At 41.9% G+C, this 19,609-nt stretch overlaps 1 protein-coding gene across 3 annotated transcripts in view; it reads left to right on the top strand.

Annotated features, from left to right (window-relative positions):
• Positions 1 to 19,609, top strand: part of LOC137912657 (solute carrier family 12 member 9-like) — a 32,501-nt gene that overhangs the window by 2,688 nt on the left and 10,204 nt on the right. For all 3 annotated transcript variants that reach the window (XM_068756796.1, XM_068756798.1, XM_068756797.1), the window contains exons 4-9: positions 145 to 465; positions 729 to 836; positions 918 to 1,029; positions 10,489 to 10,646; positions 12,198 to 12,280; positions 15,519 to 15,643. In XM_068756796.1, coding sequence (XP_068612897.1) covers positions 145 to 465; positions 729 to 836; positions 918 to 1,029; positions 10,489 to 10,646; positions 12,198 to 12,280; positions 15,519 to 15,643 — 907 coding nt within the window. The remainder of the gene's footprint in view (positions 1 to 144; positions 466 to 728; positions 837 to 917; positions 1,030 to 10,488; positions 10,647 to 12,197; positions 12,281 to 15,518; positions 15,644 to 19,609) is intronic.

The raw sequence follows: 19,609 nt of genomic DNA, 5'->3' as shown, positions 1-19,609 counted from the left end.
TTCTGAAGCTTTTTCAGAACATTGAATCCAACTTGCATTTTGTGGCGCCACATTCTGTAAATGGTTTCCGGGCACTGACGAATGTTCTCTCTCCCCTCTTTCCCCCCTCACCCCTGGACTGGGCGTCTTTACCCCCCCCTCTAGACCCGACTCTGGTCGCGTCTCCCCACCAGGTCTTGCCGTCGGGCTACTGGTGGTCTCTGCTTTACGCCACAGCCATCGCCCTGCTGTGCCTGCTGGTTTGCCTGGTGGGCGCCCACATCTACGCTAAGGCCTCCTTCCTCATCTTCCTGGTCGTCATGTTTGTCCTGGGCACCATCTTCATCAGCTTTTTTGCTGTAACCCCTCGAGTCGTCAACCTGCCCGGTTCTGCCAACCCGGTAAACAATGGGACGGACCCCGGGTTTCCCACCACAGCCAACTTCACTGGTTTCAAGTTGGACACGCTGCTCGGAAACCTTTGGGGTAAGGGTAGATCCGGTTACCCTGATTCAGCCGTCCATCTGTATGTGATGGGGGTATCGCCACACACACACACACACACACACACACACGCACACACGCACACCGACGCTGATATCTTAATTGTTGGCTCATTCACATTGTCTTTTCACACAGTTCTTTCTGTAGTGTGACGCACAATTCCTCCTCCTGACAAGTAGATCCAAACCGGCGCTGTTCTCTTCGACGCAGCGCTACAATAACCAACCTGTTGCCTCGTCCCACAGCTGACTACACTTTGGACTACACAACGAACACCATGATGACCTTCACCACCGTATTTGCTGTCATGTTTAATGGTTGCACTGGGATTATGGCCGGTTCCAACATGTCAGGTAGGCGAGATCGTGTGTGTGTGTGTGTGTGTGTGTAACATTATGTATTGTATATGAACTTATAATGAACATCTGTATCAGGTGAACTGAAGAATCCTAGTTACTCTATCCCCCGTGGCACCATCACAGCCGTCATCTTCACCTTCATCATCTATAATCTGCTCAGCCTTCTGGTGGCCTGCTCCTGTGACCGGTCAGTAAATCACACGGATAAACACGGTGATCGAAGCCCGTCTTGAGTTACTGTTTAATACATATCGTACAATTACTCACCGTAGTTGCTTCATACTGTACGTATATATCAATTCCTGTTTGAATACCTGGTTTGTCGCTCCATATACAGTGGAATATTCCTTTAGGTACATTTGTATCCTCACTTGATCCTTAACTTCCCAGCAGAGATGCCTTACCCCTGACTTTGGCCTTGATATTTACTTCTATTTATTTTCCCCTCCCTCTCGATCTCTCCGTGCGTCTCTTTCCGTCTGTGCCGAGTGCCAAAGTTCAGTATTGATGGAGCTCTAAAGCCGGTGTTGCCAAGGTGCTAAACTGGACATGACAGGGCTGTTAAGAGCGTTGGAGATCAATATAGCCATCATTCACCCCCACTGCACTGTCCTCTCTGTCCACCTACCATGCTCGCTGATAAGAGACTGGCTGTTAATAAACTGTCTCAACACACTTTCTGCTCCTCTATCTCCGCCCACCAGGATCACATGTACGTACAGAGTATCCTTACATATATTTTCCAGCGATTGAAGATATAAATTACTCTACTTTTTAAAAAGTGTTGGACTTTCTTGTTCACGATTGTAAACGTAAGGCTGTGAATTACGGCAGGAAACATTTATTTTTGGTCACAAATGTAGAATCGGTAGAACATGGAATCGCTGCAGCTGCTGCATGTTGGGTCATTATTTATCAAAGGATGGGCTGGAACAACAAATTAGTTTGCTTGTGGCTCCCTGAGTGGCTGGAGGAAAATACACGACCACTGTTCACCATAAATCCCAGCTTTCTTTTGTAAAAAGAGCTCATGGTCAATACAAACAGCAAACACTAATACTGATCACCAAAATGCAAATCATCGCAATTTTTAAAATTGCAACTCAGTCGCCCATTTTGTTCCTTCAGTTCCGGGGTCGCAGATGTAACTTTACTTCTGGAAGCCTGTTTTTCTGTCACGCGTCTCGGACGTCTTGGGAGAAATTCCACTGAAAGACTTTCAGTGGAATTTAAATTTTCCTCCCATCGATGTAGCCTCGCCTCAGGACCGGTAAAAACCTGCTTCATATCATCTGCATTTAGGCGCACGGATCAGTCTCAGCTCCCTGTTTGAGGTCGTCCACGTTTATGCTCTGGTCATAGTAAAAACGGTCTTTTATGTTCCGTAGTCATCATGTTTGGACTCACAGAAAAGTAGCGCTGCAGAAGCGAGTTTTAGTTTGAGCTCAATCGTTAGCACGGTCTCATTTTATTGTGTGTAAAAAGTTTATTACAATAGTGTGTGTAAGTCCTGTCTGCAAACTTGCTCATGCAATGGACAACATGATAAAGAAATAAGAACCAATGAGAAAGGGAAGCGTGTCATAGAATCTTGTTTTATTGCTCTCGTGTCTCTGTTATCGCTCCTTGTCGCCCGGCTTATTGAGGCTGACCAGAACTGATGAGTATTTTCTTCCAGAAAACACGAGTTATGAAATCTTGTAAGGGCTTAGAAATTCCTCTCTGCTGCAGCATTTCCTTGTTTCTCTCTATCGCATTCATTTTGATCAGGAAAACAAGAAGTAACAAACCATTTATAGTCGAGTCGATGGTTGCGTCTTCCATTCTGTGCGGCACAAATGGTTCCTTCCAATGCAGTAACATCTCCGGCGGTGGAATTTACTGGCTTCACTTCCCCAGATGAACACAATGCTCCGACTGTGCAGTTTGATAAGTCACCAGACAATATTAGACGTCCAACTCGCAAGGATCCACAAACTGGCTGGCCTGTAGCCGCTATCCGGAGATAAGCGGTCCAATAGGAGGCGTGACGGGACCCACTGAGTGATCTATATCGCTGCCTGCTGTGTGCTGCAATGTATTTCATTTTACACTTTCTGCGGGGTCGTACTAAAGAAAAACTTTAAATCTAACATCAGAAATATTTCCCTCTAAGGACATTTAAATACATTTTTGTCATGCCACAAATGTTTAAAATACATCCTTTTACCATTTGCAAATTCATCTTGAAATGAGATCATCCTGATATGTGTGCATGTTCCTATAAATTAAACACTGGGACAGATGATTGTGATCTCACAAAGAGCAAAACACGAAGAATCAACTTGACTTGTTCACGTTTGAATACATTTGTCTCGGGTTTACAGTACTGAACAATCAATTACATTTTAAAGCGTATTTCCGATACTACTAAAATGAAAGCAAAAGGAACTCAGCAGTTGCTTGGTGTATCCAGAAGGTGGCAGTCACGCTCTCCCATCTGCCATGCTTTCTTTTATTATTGAGATGGAGCAATAAAAGTTCCCTTGAGTTGCAGCAGAGCAAAATCAGGGAAATTGGTGAAGATTATATTTTTAAGTGACGCCCAGGAAGGCAAAGGAGCACAGATTGAAAATAACTAAGGGTTCCTCCTCTGGAGCGGGAGGTGTGTGTGTGTCAGTGTGGGCTCATTACTAGAGATGAGCTCCTTGACGCTGAGCGCTTCCTCCTTTATTCGCCATTAAATAGTCCTTGATTTCCTGGAGATCCACGGAAGGATTCTGTTGAAAGTTCTTTCTTCCAGCGTGAAGAATTTTGCCGCATTTTACACACGTTTTCTTTCCATCACACATTTAAGTATGTTTTCTGAAGCACTCCAACCATGTAATGCAACTTTGTTATGGATCGTTACGGATTTTACGCCCCCTCCACAATGGTATCGCTGTGATGCGCTGACTGGCCTGCACTTGGTGTGTGTGTGCGTGTGTGTGAGAGAGCGCATGTTTCTGCTTCAGATATTAGCGCTGCAAAACAAATGCTGCTCATTTGAATGTGAACGCTGTAGAACTGTTTTCCAGGTCACCGTTAATAGAGTGACCCCACGTCTTGTCTGTTTAGAGATTATTGCTGCTGATGATGATGATGATGATGATGATGTGCCACTATGGTAAGAGGGGGGCCGTGGCCGATGGAGATGAAATCTACAGATGAGAGAGGAAATCTATTAACCCCGTGTGACCAGCTGGGCATCCATGACAAATTGTTCCGTTGCCACTTTATCCCGCTCTTTAAGTAGTGTGTGTGTGTGTGTGTGCGTGTGTGTGTGTGAGACAGAATTCTGAATTTAATGCCCCGTGTAATACAAGCTGATGACGACTCGTTCTATTGGTCCACAATTGTGTTGTGTGTTTACAGGTCTGTAGAGCTGGCTTTGTAGGGGCGCTCTTTGCATGATGCGCGTGTCTCACATGGCTGTCTGTGATCCGTTGGCTAATGCGTTTTTATAGAAACGATTGCATTAATAACTGACTTGATATTATTTGAATATGCCGGGCATCCTTTTGTTGTTATCGCTGACACGCAGCCTTGTCGATGTGTACGCAATCTGCACCCCTTGAAGTGGCTGCATCCCTCACTCCGGCTCCACTCTCGTATGACAATATGCACCCGCTGTGTCTAACCCCCCCCCCCCCCCCCAACCTACCAATCAATTGTCACGGCACTTTTCTTTTTTCTGTCCATCCTCTCAATAATGTCTTGTTTTCCTACCTCACCCTGGTTACCTTGTTAATCTCACTATTTCACTCATTCATCATCTCCAGTTGTTTCTCGTTACCAACTTCTCTGGTGAATCAATTACTATAGTTTTAATATCAACAAACTAATTACCAAACATACGAGCAGCAAGATGGACAGTTCAAAGCAGCCTTCAGATATTTCTGGACAATATAGTTTCAATTCATCCTGTTAATGTCAAACATGTTTAATATTAATGTCTTAATAAGTTTAAAATCTGGATGATTACGTCAGTAATCCGCCACAGGTAATGAAGGGCATTCTGCAGCAGCTGAAGGTGCTTCCAGTGTCTGTTAACCTAATGCTAGCTGGCATGCTAATGCTGACAGAAACTCAATCTCGCCTCCTGTTCTCACTGAAGAATAGACAATCTAAATCGATCTCTCCGTCTGCCTTCGATTTTTTTGCACTAAAAATGCGGTGAAACCTCTGGCCTAATCCAACATCTGCTTCTCCAGGAGCTCAGGAGAGGGGGATCACGTGAGGAGGTGCATCACTCGGTCTGAAACACTGGTCTTCATAGTATCAGGGAGCGTGTGTGTGTGTGTGTGTGTGTGTGTGCTACGTCTTGTGCACCAACTGAAGATGTGAAAGCACATTTGAGGCAAAAAGGAAAATTCTAAACTTTGTTATTAATTTCAAGTCAGATGAAACTTTTGTCTGAACTTGTCATTAACACTGATACAATCTCCATGTCCCAAAGGTATGTTAACACGATCTGGCAAATTTGTTTAAGCGTATGCACATTATGAATTAAAGGTATTGTACAGCCGGTAGGCGCATGCAATGTGACGCGTCAGATCCAGCTCTAAAACTCACGACTGATGGATGTTACTTAAACTATCTGTCCTTTGTTTAATTGGTACAAAAACGAAGATGTAGTTTAATAAGGACTAATGTTCTTCAATCTTTGTGATTAACTTCCTGTATTCCTCTGCTTCCTAAAGACCACCAAAACCCCTCGCACATCAAATAATGTAGAATAGAGAGGCTGTCTGATAAAATACAGTTTCTATTCACTTTATGTTGACGGCAATATTTATTAAATTGCAGCTTAAAATACTGAAATCATGGTCTTGGCATCCAAGTCGTCTCATTCTTGTCTTTCTGTCCGAAGGGATTCAGGAACTTGGTGTCGCCTAACGCTCGTCTGTCCCAGTCATCGCTTTCCCTCTTTCTTTCCATCCTTGTTCAAACTGTTGCCAAGGTATTGTAAGATACAGCATCCAATCTCCCTTCTGTTCTGTTACTCACTCCCCCATTTTTGTCTTGGCACTATCGCCTCACAGCAGCATGCTTGCTTTCCATTTTTTCTTTGCCTTTCCACCTTGTCTATCATTCATCCATCCATCCACACAGTCCATGTTCCCTCCTTTCTGTTACTCACCTGCTATCTCTCCACTGCAGAGATTGCTCTCACTTTTGCCTCTTCTTTTCAACGCTGCGCCCGTATTTTAAACGGCGGCAGTAAAGGCCCAGCCTTCAACAACATGCCCAAGCTGCTGAGATTAGAGGAGGTGGCACGGGAATGGAGAGCAACAGAGGAGATGGAAGGAGGGTTGGGTGACGGGGTTTATGTATCGAGGGTTTTTTTTCATTTAGAGTTGGCTGGCAGGCACTTGGTGTAGATCATGAATAATACATAGCAGTTTATTATAATCGATAAATACCTCACCCATCAGCTACAGGTAGCACCAACCTTACACACCAAGTCAACATTTAATCAGATCCTTAAACACGTTGATAAGAAGTCCTGCTCTGAAGTTTACTATCTATGTTCTGGAGCAGGGATCATAAATTGGCAGCTGGAACTCTACATCTGGCCTGCCAAAGCGTCCCATCTGGCCATCTTAATATATAAATTAATGATCTTGTCATAGTTAAAATAAATACAATCCACAAACTTAAGGCATTCATTTTTTTTACAAAAAAGTTCGAGTCAATGGCTCATGCATAGTGTTATTTACTGCTTGAATTACTCATTGATGCCTAATCTATGAAAATGGCCACATAAGTTTTGAGCTCAATCGTTCAAATGTAAGAATAAGAACTAAATCTAATGTCTGACTGGAAAATATGGGTCAGACTAGAGAAAATAAAAAATCATAAAGCTCGCCTGGTATGTTTAGATATGTTGTCTTAAATTATCATAACTTGAGTTTATTTTTAGTCAAGTGTTTCAGTCCAAGTAATATTTCTGCTTGTTTTCTTGGATCTAAGTGGGTTTTATTTTAATGCGACTTGTTAACTGGGTTTTTACATTTTACTGATTACTCCCTTGGCTAAATAAAAAGAAAGTTATGATTGATTTTCTTTTCCAAAGCACGATTACACCAAAATAATCTAATGGATTGATAAAATGGATTTAAAGAACGTTCAATAAAGAGACTGAAACGGAATTAAGTTGGACAGAAGGTTTATACAAAAGGATAAATTATATTCTGTGTGGTCGGCCCCTTCTTTAAACCAATATCGGCAAATGTTGGACTTCGGAAGCTGGCGCAACGAGTGACTGAAGAAAATGATTGGAAATGTTGAAATGTAGAGGCGCCGGAAAACAAGAGGGCATCTGGAAAATGTAAAACCTCTTTAAATGTGAATCGCTAGACGGGCTCTGTAGAATCAGACATGCAGAGTGTGGGTGGGGAAAAACTGGAAGAAAGGGGGAAGCTAGAGATTGAGGATGGTGGAAGAGAGAATGAGGTAGTGTGTGAGCAGAGAAGCCTTGTTAGTTATTGATCCCATTTAATAATCCCTAACCACAGTCTGCTCTCTTGAGAGCACTTAACTCTGCTCCTCTGGCTCTCGCATCTCTCCCCTTTACGTTCTATTGCATCGATGCTTTTTACGTCTCTGTATTTCAGGCTACAGTTACCCTACTGATCAAGGTGACCACATTGGATTCCGCTGCTAAATGCAGTAGGCTGGAGCTTTGTCTTGTTAGTTGTTGCATGGATTAGTCCTTTCGTAAAAGCAGAACTAAATCAAAGTTCAGGTTTGTAGAGACACAAATGGCCACATGATCACACGATGAACATAACGGTGATGTTTTCCATAAACTGGAGCGATCCCAGTAACCAGCCTTGATCCCGACTGAACATTAATTTCATCAGGATCATTAAACTAGATGATCCTGAATCGTTATGCCAGTCCTGATTAGGGGTGACCTCACCTGAACAAGCAGAATTAGCACTGTGTGTGATGAGAATCGTGACACCGCTGCAATCGAAACTCGCATTCCTCTCCCTGGCACTGCGTTTTGAATCGCACTTGAGAAATTGCTGATAATGGATCCGTAACATTTGACCAAACCACTGACTAATTATCAGAGGCACAACCACGTGAACTGATGGATTCAAAGATGAATTTGCATGAATGCACAAATGAGGGCAGGAATCAAAGTGGTAAACATATGAGCTGATGAGAACTCTGAACAATCAGCCCGATGATCTCATGAGCTCCTTTTAGTCAGTCAGCTTTATTTCCCCCCGTCATCGCTAAATGAGCTTCTTTCATTTTGCCACTTGTGCTTTTGTTCTCTCCTTATTTAGCAGAACTCATTTCAGCTTGATGATTTTTCGGGCCACACACTTGCACAGGTAGTCACATAAGCAATGCTGTCATGGTAATGACTACACAACATGCTAAGAAACGATGGAACGATCCAACACACAAACGGGCACTCTCTCTCATGTATTCACTCTCTCTCTCACACACACACAATTTGTCATTGCTGTCACCCAGGTTGTGGCGGCTTTGTTTTTGAGAGCCAGTTTGGAAATGTCAAGCTTTTCCTGATTTATTTTGCTGCTGCTGCACGTCAGAGAAATTAATCAGCCTCTGAGTTCTGACCCTCATCGTTACTCACCCCTCACACACACGCGCGCGCGCGCACACACACACACACACACACACACGTCGCAGCAAACACTCGTTCTTGAATTCCATCATATACAGCAACTTTTTTTTTGTGTTGGTTCTACTTATTATAGTTTGCTTCAAAGAGGAGACTCTTCATCCAACTGTGTATACTAGACTTGTGATATTTTATTTTCGTCGTATATCCAAAACTCTGGTAAAAGCAATGGTTTGTAATTGGTAATTCGTAAACCGCACAAATATGAAAGGCACTTGGCATGTCCTACTTTGCCTGATTACTTCTCAGAATGTTGGTCTAGTTGGCTTGTAGTATTGCGAACATCTGTGTGCACCCAGGCATATGCACTGTGTGGATCAGTGTTTATGCAGGCCTCTGTCTGAATGCGTGCTTCCTGCCGGTCTATCTACATGTGTAAATAGTATGTTTAGATTTGTGAATGAAATGAACAATACTTAGAGAGCCATAATGAGTACTTGAGGTGAAAGAAAACATGGTTATACATTTAATTACGAGAGAAATGAAGGGAAAGAAAAGCAAAAGAGTGAGGACAGACTGTGGTAAGCGGACATGGGGTGAAGAGAAGCTAGGAAAATACTGAGGGTCTCTAAAAACTTTTTTGGAGGTGAAGAGGGAAGGAAATGGATTCATTTTGTGTGTATTGAAATGCAAAGAGATTGAGATGGATCAGGAGAGAGTGAGGGAAGCACTTTGCACTCTAATTCCCCTCTCTGGCTGTGTTATATTGAAAAGAGTTGTGTGTGTGGGGGGTGGGGGGGGGGTCGCAATCATACATACCCTGCTGGGGTTTATGTCCTCCGTCGTTCCTCATGTCTAGCGTAGCAGTCGCTCCTACACACGCTGAAATATTTCATGACCTCATCGTTGGGCACCCCGGCAGAGTGATCACTTCTTCTTCAGGCGTGTTCTATTTCATTGGACACGTTTGGCCTCCACAGAATAAATGAGGTTGAAGTGAACCTATTCGAAGCACTTGATTTTGATCTCCTCGTATGAATGGAGTATGATCAAGGGTTTATCTTTCTGCAGCCAGAGCAAGGATATTGAGGTCTTCTGGGTGATGATGATGATGATGATGCAAGTGTTTCTTTTAAACTTTTATAGTAATAGTTGCTTTAGTGGACTTGTGAAGCTGGCATGTTTATGTATATTTAGAAAACCACCATTGATTAAATAGTGGAAAAAACAACAACCTGAATCTGTATCTCTTCTCTGATTTAGAATTAAACTTTTTATTATTTTTGTGTAATCCTGGCAGCAGTTAACAGTCGTCATGCAGGTTTAAACTTTATTAATTCTTTGAATTCTCTGCGGTCCTACTGACTTTCTTAGTGACACAGTACAGAACCCTTAATAGCTGCTCTTTCAGCTGTCCTGGACCGTGGAGGCTGGTTGGAGCCAGTTCAATAGTTGCTGTAGAACAAGGGGGAAACAGTTTTTGAAGATGCTTCTAAAATAGAACCATCAGTTCAGTTTTCTTGACTCCTAATTTTTTCTGGATGATCCATCCTCATACTTTATGGACAAATGCCAAACTAGTCACACGTTTCAGCTGTGCCATGAGCTAATGTTGGCGCGTAGAAACGTTTACATGGCTAACCGTTATCTTTGTTTCACGATAAAGCATTCAGTCTGAGTGAAATATTCTCTAAAAAATTAAATATTTCACTTTGAATTCTCACTACAAACAACACACAGATTTGTTTGGCGGAGCAACCCCTACTCGCAGTACTCTTAATATCTTCAGAGGGTAATGAGTCGGCTGTAATGGAGATGGAGCTGTTGACACGGCGGTTCAGCTATTATGCTCCATCCAGAGGACGACTTCATCTTGAAAAAGAAAATTCAAAACATGCAGTTATAAAGTTACACGAAAGATGACGAAGTGTAAACACGAGTTGTTCTGGTTGAACTTCTTCATGAAGGGCAGTACCCAACTAAAACTAATCTCTTACATTCTTCAAACTTTTCCAGGGTCCTACTTCAGAGGGATTACAGTTTCCTTAGAGACATCAACATCTGGAACCCCTTTGTCACCATCGGGGTTTATTCCTCGACGCTCTCTGCCGCCATGAGTAACCTGATTGGAGCCTCGCGCATCCTCTACGCCCTGGCCAGGGACGACTTGTTCGGTAGGTTCTTTTGTAGCTGAAATTACGGTTGCCTGTTTCCTAATGAAGGCGTGCCGACCCTGATGACATTCAAACTGTACTCTTCAAGAAATCTAAATGCTGAAATGTTAAAAAGACTTATCATTAAACCGTTGCACTGTGTCACTTTTCTCATCCTTGGCCCGTTTGTCAGGGCCTTTACACTTTAATTTGGCTTTCTATTGTGCGTGCGTGTCAGGGAGGTATTAGTGAGCTTCTCTATGCGATAGTCAGACTGGATGGAGACCCATGACTCTACATACACACACACACACATACCCATTTGTTCAGCGATCCCACACATCTTCCATTTTTTTCCTCCCTATAACTCGCTAACTCCTTCACCTGCACCCTTTATTTTCATCTTCTAAGCACTGGGCGCCCTCTCAGCTGAACCGTTCTGACTTAAAGGACTAGAATCAAATCGGTGAGACTTTAATCAGCTGTGATTCCCTCTCCCCTCCACAGCCACATTACCCCCTTCCTTTATTGTCCTATATTCTTATGTCGCTATTCAATACAAATGTCATCCTCAAATTTCAGGTTTGGAAAAACCAGAAGCTCTAAATGAATGGCCATAATGCCAGCTTAGTTTGACTCTCGCTTTCTCCCCCGCTCTCCCTTTTGTAACTAATTACAAGCGTTTCAAACAAAATGTCACTAACATTAGACATCGCTGCCTGTTAGCTAGAGCTGGTCTGTGCTTTCAGCTGTAACATTATCGCTGCTCTGTTCAATTATCTTTCTGCATGTTTTTTAAGAAACAACGTGAAGTAGAAAAGGAAACAGAAAAAGGAACACAATGTCTTCTAACGGGCTTTATTCTCTCACCTCAAGATAAAAGTATTCCAATTTCCCGGATGACTTTAAAAAATGTTGGACGCACTTAATGTAATGGACAATATTAAGTTTACGTTACTACTGTTCATGGTGTCTAAATGGCATGCTAATAAGTTAGATAATGATAAAATGTTATCTAAAGAAAAACCAGTTGAAGTGATTGAACCATGAGTGTGACAACTTGTCAGTTATAACTTTTGCCTTAGTTTGTTTTTTACAGTTAGTGACATGTTTTGCAGTAATGCTTTTAATGAGGTTACTGGTAATTGACATGAGCTTTACCCTGAAATTATTTAAGAAAATTAAACTGACGTGTTTGCAGTTTAGCAAACCCCAGTTCAATTAGCATTTATTAACTTCTGAAACTAACTAGTGTGGTCTGTTGTGGAAAGATTATGGCTCAGAGCAGAACAGTCCGGCATATGTTGGAGGAAGCATTACACGGCTCAGACACAGCCAAACGAATGTTGCGGAACAATGGAGATGTCGAGGAACTTCTTCAATAAGGCCAGATGTAGAGAGCGTTTTTGAACCATTCGTTAGGCATGGGGTTGTTTTTGATGAGGATCTCCAAGGACGGTGCTGATCTTTTTATATGGCGTGTGTTGCTGAAAGATATTTACTATCCATACTAATCTCTAAAATCTACCCAGGCTCTTATTATATCATCAATATCTCTTGTCATCCTTGAAGGAAAGGTGTTGTCTCCGGCTAAGAGGACATCTCTCAGCGGTAATCCCTGGGTCGCAGTGATCATGACCTGGTTCCTCGTGCAGGTTAGTGGACATGCAATTAGAAGTTGAATATGTTTTATGAAAGTCACTGACGATATACTTCAGAAGGGAAATCTCATACAAAATGCCCGATGTCAGTTATTTTTCATTAATCTGATTTAAATAAAACGTCAAGTATCATCAGAGTAGGAATCTCCTCTGAAACCAAGAATGGATGAAATCAGGGCACAGATTTTCTAGTTGGCTTTATATAGAGGTACTTCTCAAATGTTTTTCTTTTTTCTTGGAGTTGGTTGCAAAATTTAAAATTCAAAGTAAAAATGATCTTTAAAGGTTAGAATGCTTCCTTCATGGTTGATGCAGAACAAATATTTAACCAATTCGAAAGAATTTCTTTTGCCTCAATTGCTTTTTGTAAGTATGAGAAAGCGGGTAATTCAGACTGAGGAGAAAATATTGGCAGAATAAATGAGTGAGGAGTGCAACACAAAGAGGAGGGAATCACAAGAGTAAATAGGCCCGGCTGTCTTATCATTATCAGAGGTGAGTGTGAAAGGCTGAATGGTTTGTCATTGTTTTCACTCTCTTCCTGTCCCTCTCTTTCTCTTCTCATCTCTGCCACTCTTCAGAAAGAAGTCTGAAGAGCATTTAGATTGCAATCGTTAAACCCCACCACCATTGCCATCAGAGATCATTGACTCTCTTGTCCTCTTTCTCTCTGCCTCTTCCTCTGCCATTTGAATGATTCACTGATGACACAAGTCTGATCGTAATCTCACCTCAAACACTCACAGGATGGAAAAGAGAGGAAGAGTAGGGAAGATATGATTAAAGTCTTTCTCTTATAGGACTTTTAACCTGGGCTGGGTGAGATCATGTGCATTAAAGGTGCACATATGCTAGTCAGATTTATTCCATGCCTTCAGGAGCTCACAATCCCGTAATTGCAGCAATTAAAACTGTCGTATTTGCAAATAATTTCACAAGCTCCATAGTTTACTCCATCTTGACACCAATCAGGATGATGGAAATACTCAGGCAGCATGGAAAAACAAAATCCCAAAACATCTTCCCTGGTTTCCCTCTTGACTTCTGACCCTCCATGGCTGAGGAAACCTCTTTTTGCAATTCATAAACATCATTTTCACTCGTCGCTTGAAGGTCCAAAGTGTTTTATAGTTTTAATCCTGACCACAACCGTAAATAGCCAGTTGAGTTCAACCTTGTGCATGAAATACCGCCAAAGCGCTTGCTCCTTCTGTGTTTATTCATTGATTCATCCATTCAATGCTAATTCAGATGATCAATATTTCAATATCCCTTATCTGCCATGTCACATTTTATTTTAAGTGACACCACAACTGACATGAATAAAATAGACACAACTTGCCAAATTGATGGCTTAAGTTTTTCTTTTTAGACTAGACAAGGCATGATCAACTTCCTGCCTTGTTAATCAGTTAATAGCACTTAGTTAGTTTACATTTTTTATTGTTTTTTATTAAACAAGGAAAATGTTCGCTACCTTCATTTGGCATACCGGTACTTTATCTTCCTCCAAAGTTAAACAGACATTTAAGCAAACCGTCCAATTCTTCCCACTGAGTCTTGGATGTTTCTGTGTCATGGCATTACTCAGCTGCGTCTGCTCACGTCTTCTTTAATAAAAAATGTCTTTGTGAATCTTATTTCAGTAAAGATTTATGGCAATTTATGCACACTGCTTTCTAACAAAAAGAATGGAGGTCTTTGAAATCACCACACGAAAACACGGCCGGGACACATTCAATGTATGCATGTACTTACGCACCCACACACACTTTCCGGTGTGTCAGCAGGTGCCCATACGTATCCAAGTTAATGTCTAATTAATGCAGTGGTGGACCCAGATCCACGGGGAGCGGTGGCGAATTTCCCACTGACTCTGACTGCCAGAGGTCAGAAATGCTCGCTTAGTCACCTTCTATTTCTGTCATCCTTCTTTTTCTCTTGTCTTTCCGTCTTCGGCGTTCTCTTTCTGATCATCTGCCAATAATGTGACATTATTAGTGACTTCTCTATCATTAGCACCTCGCCTCTCTCTCCTCTCCGAGTTTACTTCTGCTTCAGTCGTGGGCTTGGTGATCAGAGTTGCAGCAATCCCTCCTCCATTAATACTAATGTTATGCCCTTGAGCTGAAGATGATGTACTCCAACTGCAGTGGAGTTTCTAGCAAATCATGAAATGTATGATAACTGGGAATCTACATCCCGCCCCCCCCCCTTTCTGAATCGGGCAGATATTTCTACAACATGACTGTGTTGTCACATTGCTGCTGAAGCTTAGAGTTGACTGCATGTAGCTGAGCAGCAGCCAAGTTACCCTCTTAATTCAAAGTGAGGATTACCCTTAATCACTGACCCCCATCATTTAGCCGAGGGACCACTTTAGGTCCTTCACCGGCCCCTTGAAAAAGAGAGAAATTAATTTTATCAGTGACTTGCTCCCTAGATGTTGGTCAAATTTGTCCTTGCTGTCACCTTCCAACTAGAGTGCAGAAAGATAATCGTTATCTAACGCCAGAAAACCTTCATAAGGGACCAAAACAGACCAATGGCTGATTATCGTAGGGTCCTCGTCTCTAATACGGAACCTCTGCTCCTTGTTATCGCTAAAATCTTTTGTCATAGAATTTCCCTTTTTTTAATTTGGTGATGTAAGTTTTTGTAATGTCTCCTCTGCGAGCTCCATTCTGAGATGTTTTCATGGCGCCCATTCCACTCATGACGTTCTTCAGACTTCCGCACATGGTCCAGGTTCTCTCCAGGTTGAGCTTTAATTACCTGAACAATTTTTACATGCATTATGACAAACTGTCGCAGATGCCTAATAAGATCAAATTATGTAGTAATAAAATGTTCTATCCAACACATTAAAGGTCAGCTTCACAATGATATCAGAATAGCTCTAGCTATTATTCAGCATCGTAATCCAACATCAAAGCTGAATTGGTGAAGCCTTGGCGGTCGGTCACAAAACTAAACCTCCTGTAGTTCCGTGTTGGAGATGAAATGAATACCTTTGACAGTAAACAGTTAGCTTTCCTAACTGTTCTAAAGAGTTTTAAAGTAAGGAGTTTGTTAGTTCAAAATGCTCTCGGCGAGGGCATTAGAACGTATAAATGTAGATGAAAGGGAGAACTACCCCAGTAGTTTCAATACTTGTTAGATTCTAGTCATGAGACGTTGTCCGGTACTCTGTGCCACTTTTGATAAGTGACCTTTCTTGTGTTCCTTCTAGCTGGTGTTGTTTTCGGGGAAGCTCAACACCATCGCCAGCATCGTGACCATTTTCTTTCTGTTGGTGTACGCTGCCGTGGACATGGCCTGCCTCGCTCTGGAATGGGCATCTGCACCTAATTTCAGGTACTCGCGTGCCACTTTCTCGGCACATGCACGCAGTTTGCCTGTCATAAAGATGGCCTATGGTTGACACTCTAGCTGCATTTTCCTCACTACACACTTTTTTTTAAATACCTCTGTCATTGTTTATCTGTAAGGAAGTGGTTGCTTGGCAGCTGGATGCCGTTTCGGTGACAGGACACTAAAAGCATGAGCTTATGGACGGACCAACAATAAGACTGAGTTTGAGCTTTTGTTTTTGTGAGGATGCATCTGGAACTAGATGCGGGAGTAACGGGGAGGTGCTTGGGTTTAAATTCATGACGTCTGTTTGTGTTCTGTGTATTCATAAGATACTTGAAATCATCCTGATTTATAAAAGCTCCTTGTGGCCTTTTTCACACCACGAAATCATAACCCACGGATGGAGATGGTGATGGATGGCTCTGATTGCATCATTATAGTATCGCACATAAAATCTTGAGCGTCTTTAATTTATTTTGATTTAATGTAGTGCACCTCTACATTCAATAAACTAAACTTTTTTAAGACATAAACTCCAGTAGCCGTTAAAGACATTTGAATATAAGAACTGTTGATTTTACTTGTTAAAGAGTGGAGAAGCTATTTAAACTCTGCTTTATTGTTATGACGGGTTGCCTCCAGCGGCGCATCCAGTGCATATCGCTCTGCCGTAATGCTGTGAAATGAGTCGTAAGGCATTTTAAGAACATTTGCAGCTTCCCACTTCACCATCTGGCAAGTCTAGTTCAAATCAAGAGTAGAGGTACGTAAAATGTGGACAAGCGATCACGATGCAGTTGTTCCTGTAATTTTGAGTCACCACAGTTATGAACATTTCATTATGTCAGTGGATTAAAACGAAGAGCTGCATATGGAATATAAATGTAGACTTTTTCTTTTTATTCTCTTCCGAAGCAGCAGTTTAATTACTAATAATGGTTAAGACTCTCGATTGCTGATAGAGACCTGTGTAATACTAATGTCAGTATTATCCTTTCATTACATTTAAATAATTGAATATTTGAAATTACTTTTAGTTACGCCGAACAGGCTTGTAAAATAACTCGAGTCCATTTATCTGGTCGGTGTGATTTGTGCTTATTTGAAAAGGTTGATTTGCTTACGTGCTAACTCTTTCTTGATTTAACTGGTGTTGCAGCAGACCAGTATGGGTTTGAAATGCTGAATTGCTTGATAAAAATCTGATTGTAAATGATCTATTAGAAAGGAAAGTTCTAATTGTGCTGCATAAACCAAGTAAAATATGTATGCAAATAATTTAGGAACCATGTTATTGATTACATGAGTCGGTTTATTTAAAAGGTCCGTGTAACTGTGATCCTGGAGTGATGGGCCCTGAATCATTGCAATCAATCGTACTTCATTTTTGTCATGCCTCCATTTTCATTAACGTAATATCACTCGCTAGGTGATGTAAGTCACCTTTACCAAAGCGGCCGAGTGGCCTTGATCCGATCCCAATGGTCCAACTGAATTATCTCATCCTGCCTGTGTCAGATTATGGACAGGTGGCAGAGTAAAACAAACATATTATGAAAATATACTATTCAGATATGGTAGGAAAAAAATCTGATTTCACTGTTTTATTCTGGGCACAAAGAAATGATGCGTTTCATGTTTTTTAATGGGATAGATCTGCGATCTTTCACAAACTCTGGTGTCATGGATTGGTCCCACTAGACATGCAAGTACGCTTCGGTGCCCAAGCCCGCTGTATTACTCAATATATTCTGGACTATTTCCATAATGATGGTGACGAGATGGATGATGGGGTTCCATAAATCAGGTCTGATATCTAGTTTGTTCTGAGATCCATGTATCAAGTCCCTCAATTGGAACCTCTGGTCTTTCTTCACAGCACTTGGGAGGGGGGTGGGGGGGAACGGCCTCCAAGTTAGCCTTTGTTAGTCGTACAGTGAACTTAATAAGAGCATGTTCTGTGCTCTCATTGAGCTGAATTCAGAGGCCTGATGTGATGAAATACTATTTCCCAAATGTATCTTTTCACCTGGTGGAGATAATTAAAGCATAAGAACACTGCTGTTTAAAAAATATTTGCCTATTTGTCATAAGAACAGACATTGATATTTGAGTAAGTGTTTAAGACGACTTAATATCAAAAGAATCATTTTTGTGAAGAGTATGTGACAAGAATTTGCTGCACAACACGCTTTTCATGCCCGAGTTTCTCCGGTGCCGTCCATGTACCGGTATGCGGCAGTTTGCCTCACCCACCGCATGACTGCTGGCAAAAGCTACAGGACACGAAGTTGGCCTCAAAACCTTTTCCTCTCCTGCCCCTCCCGGCCGGGGGGGAACCCGGAGCCCCGGAGCTGATAAGGCTACTTGTTCTCTGGCCTGCTGCCTGCTTTGGGCCTCCTTTCTCTTCCCCCGAGTTCTTAATTCCTTTAAGCCATTGTTGCTGCGTTGGAGCGTATTTTAACAGTAGTATTGGATTAGTTGTTTTTTTTTTGCTCATTCTCTGTGGTTCTTCCACTCTGGCGTTCTCCCACATCTCTTTCCAGGCAAAAAGAATTAAAAGCCACTTAGCAACGTCTCTCTCCCCCATGAGACCCGCTCTGTAATTAGCATAACAGATTTAGCAGAATTATGTTACTTTTCCTTTAATTTGCCGTTGTGTTGGAGGGGAGGGATTGAAATTATGCTTAAGCGGAAAAAGTGTCTGCTTGTTTAGTGTGTGCTTGTGTACGCGATTACCCATAACTGCCTACAACAGGAGAATGAGGGTGTAATTTGGAGACAGTTTGTCAGAGCTCAGTCACATTTAGTGATTCATTTTAACTTTTTTTTTTTTGGGGGGGGGGGGGATCATTTAATCCACATTTGTTTAGGAGTATCTGTGCATGTGGCTCCTTTTGAGTATTTAGTTCATGTGTTTCTACATTTATATCTGTGTTCTTTGTGATTCTACTGGCTGCAGCTTTATCAGTGGTGGCTGCAGCTGTGTGTCGTATTCCTCAGCGGTTGCTCTGTTCTATTGTTGATGCAGCGTGGACATTTTGACTCGTGGCTCAAACACGCATGGACACACATTCACATGAACTCATATATACATCCACAGTATCGCGGAAGTCTGGGGTACAAACAAATGGCCTGCAGTGATGCCAGAGGATGTTTGTGGACAGCGTGAAGCTCACAGGCGGTGGGTGACCTTCAGTTTGTAAGGGGGGGGGGGCTGCAAAACTACTGGAAGCTCAACAGAAACAGTCCCATGTTAGGGACTGGCCAACAGGTCTGACTAATGCATTAAATGTGCCAGACATCTGCCAACAGCAACTTGAGAAGGACGGTACGTAGACGCTTAATACTGTGACATACCGTAATTATACCAACACTGGTATGTCAAAGCGCTCGTATGTCGAGGTATTACTTAGGATCTGTATTTGCCCATTGTTAATTGACTTTTTTTTTTACTTGGAGGACCTAGGTGACATTTGGTGTCCAAATTAGAGCAAAATTCTTCAGCTTATTGTCTTTTATAATATTTTTTGAATTGACCAGCTGAACTATTGGCTCCAAAAAAGAACTTTGTCCTCTGCAGGACCCATCATTTATCCAAATAGGAGTCAGAGTGATTTGACAGATTGGGGTGTGTAAAAATCCAGATGGATCATCAACTGTCTGAATGTATGAGAGACAGTAGAATCATTATCTGTTAATGGAGGGCTATGACTTGATGATTATCATCAGCCTCAGGTCAAACAAGATATTCAGAACTTCGTCTTGTGGTGAGGTCTTCTCTAAGTTGGTTGTTAAAAAAAATGCCTGAGGCCGCCTATTGTCAGATTGTTTAACTATTCTGTTATCCTTAAATATTACTAACATTTTAACCCCGGGGAAATTTGCCTCCACGAGATGCAAAAGTTACAGAAAATGGTTTATTTGTACACAAATAACCCCTTGATAATGAAACCATGACCTGTT

This window comes from Brachionichthys hirsutus, unplaced genomic scaffold, assembly GCF_040956055.1.
Source record: "Brachionichthys hirsutus isolate HB-005 unplaced genomic scaffold, CSIRO-AGI_Bhir_v1 contig_769, whole genome shotgun sequence".
Lineage (NCBI taxonomy): Eukaryota > Metazoa > Chordata > Actinopteri > Lophiiformes > Brachionichthyidae > Brachionichthys > Brachionichthys hirsutus.
This window is presented reverse-complemented; position numbering and strand designations above follow the sequence as displayed.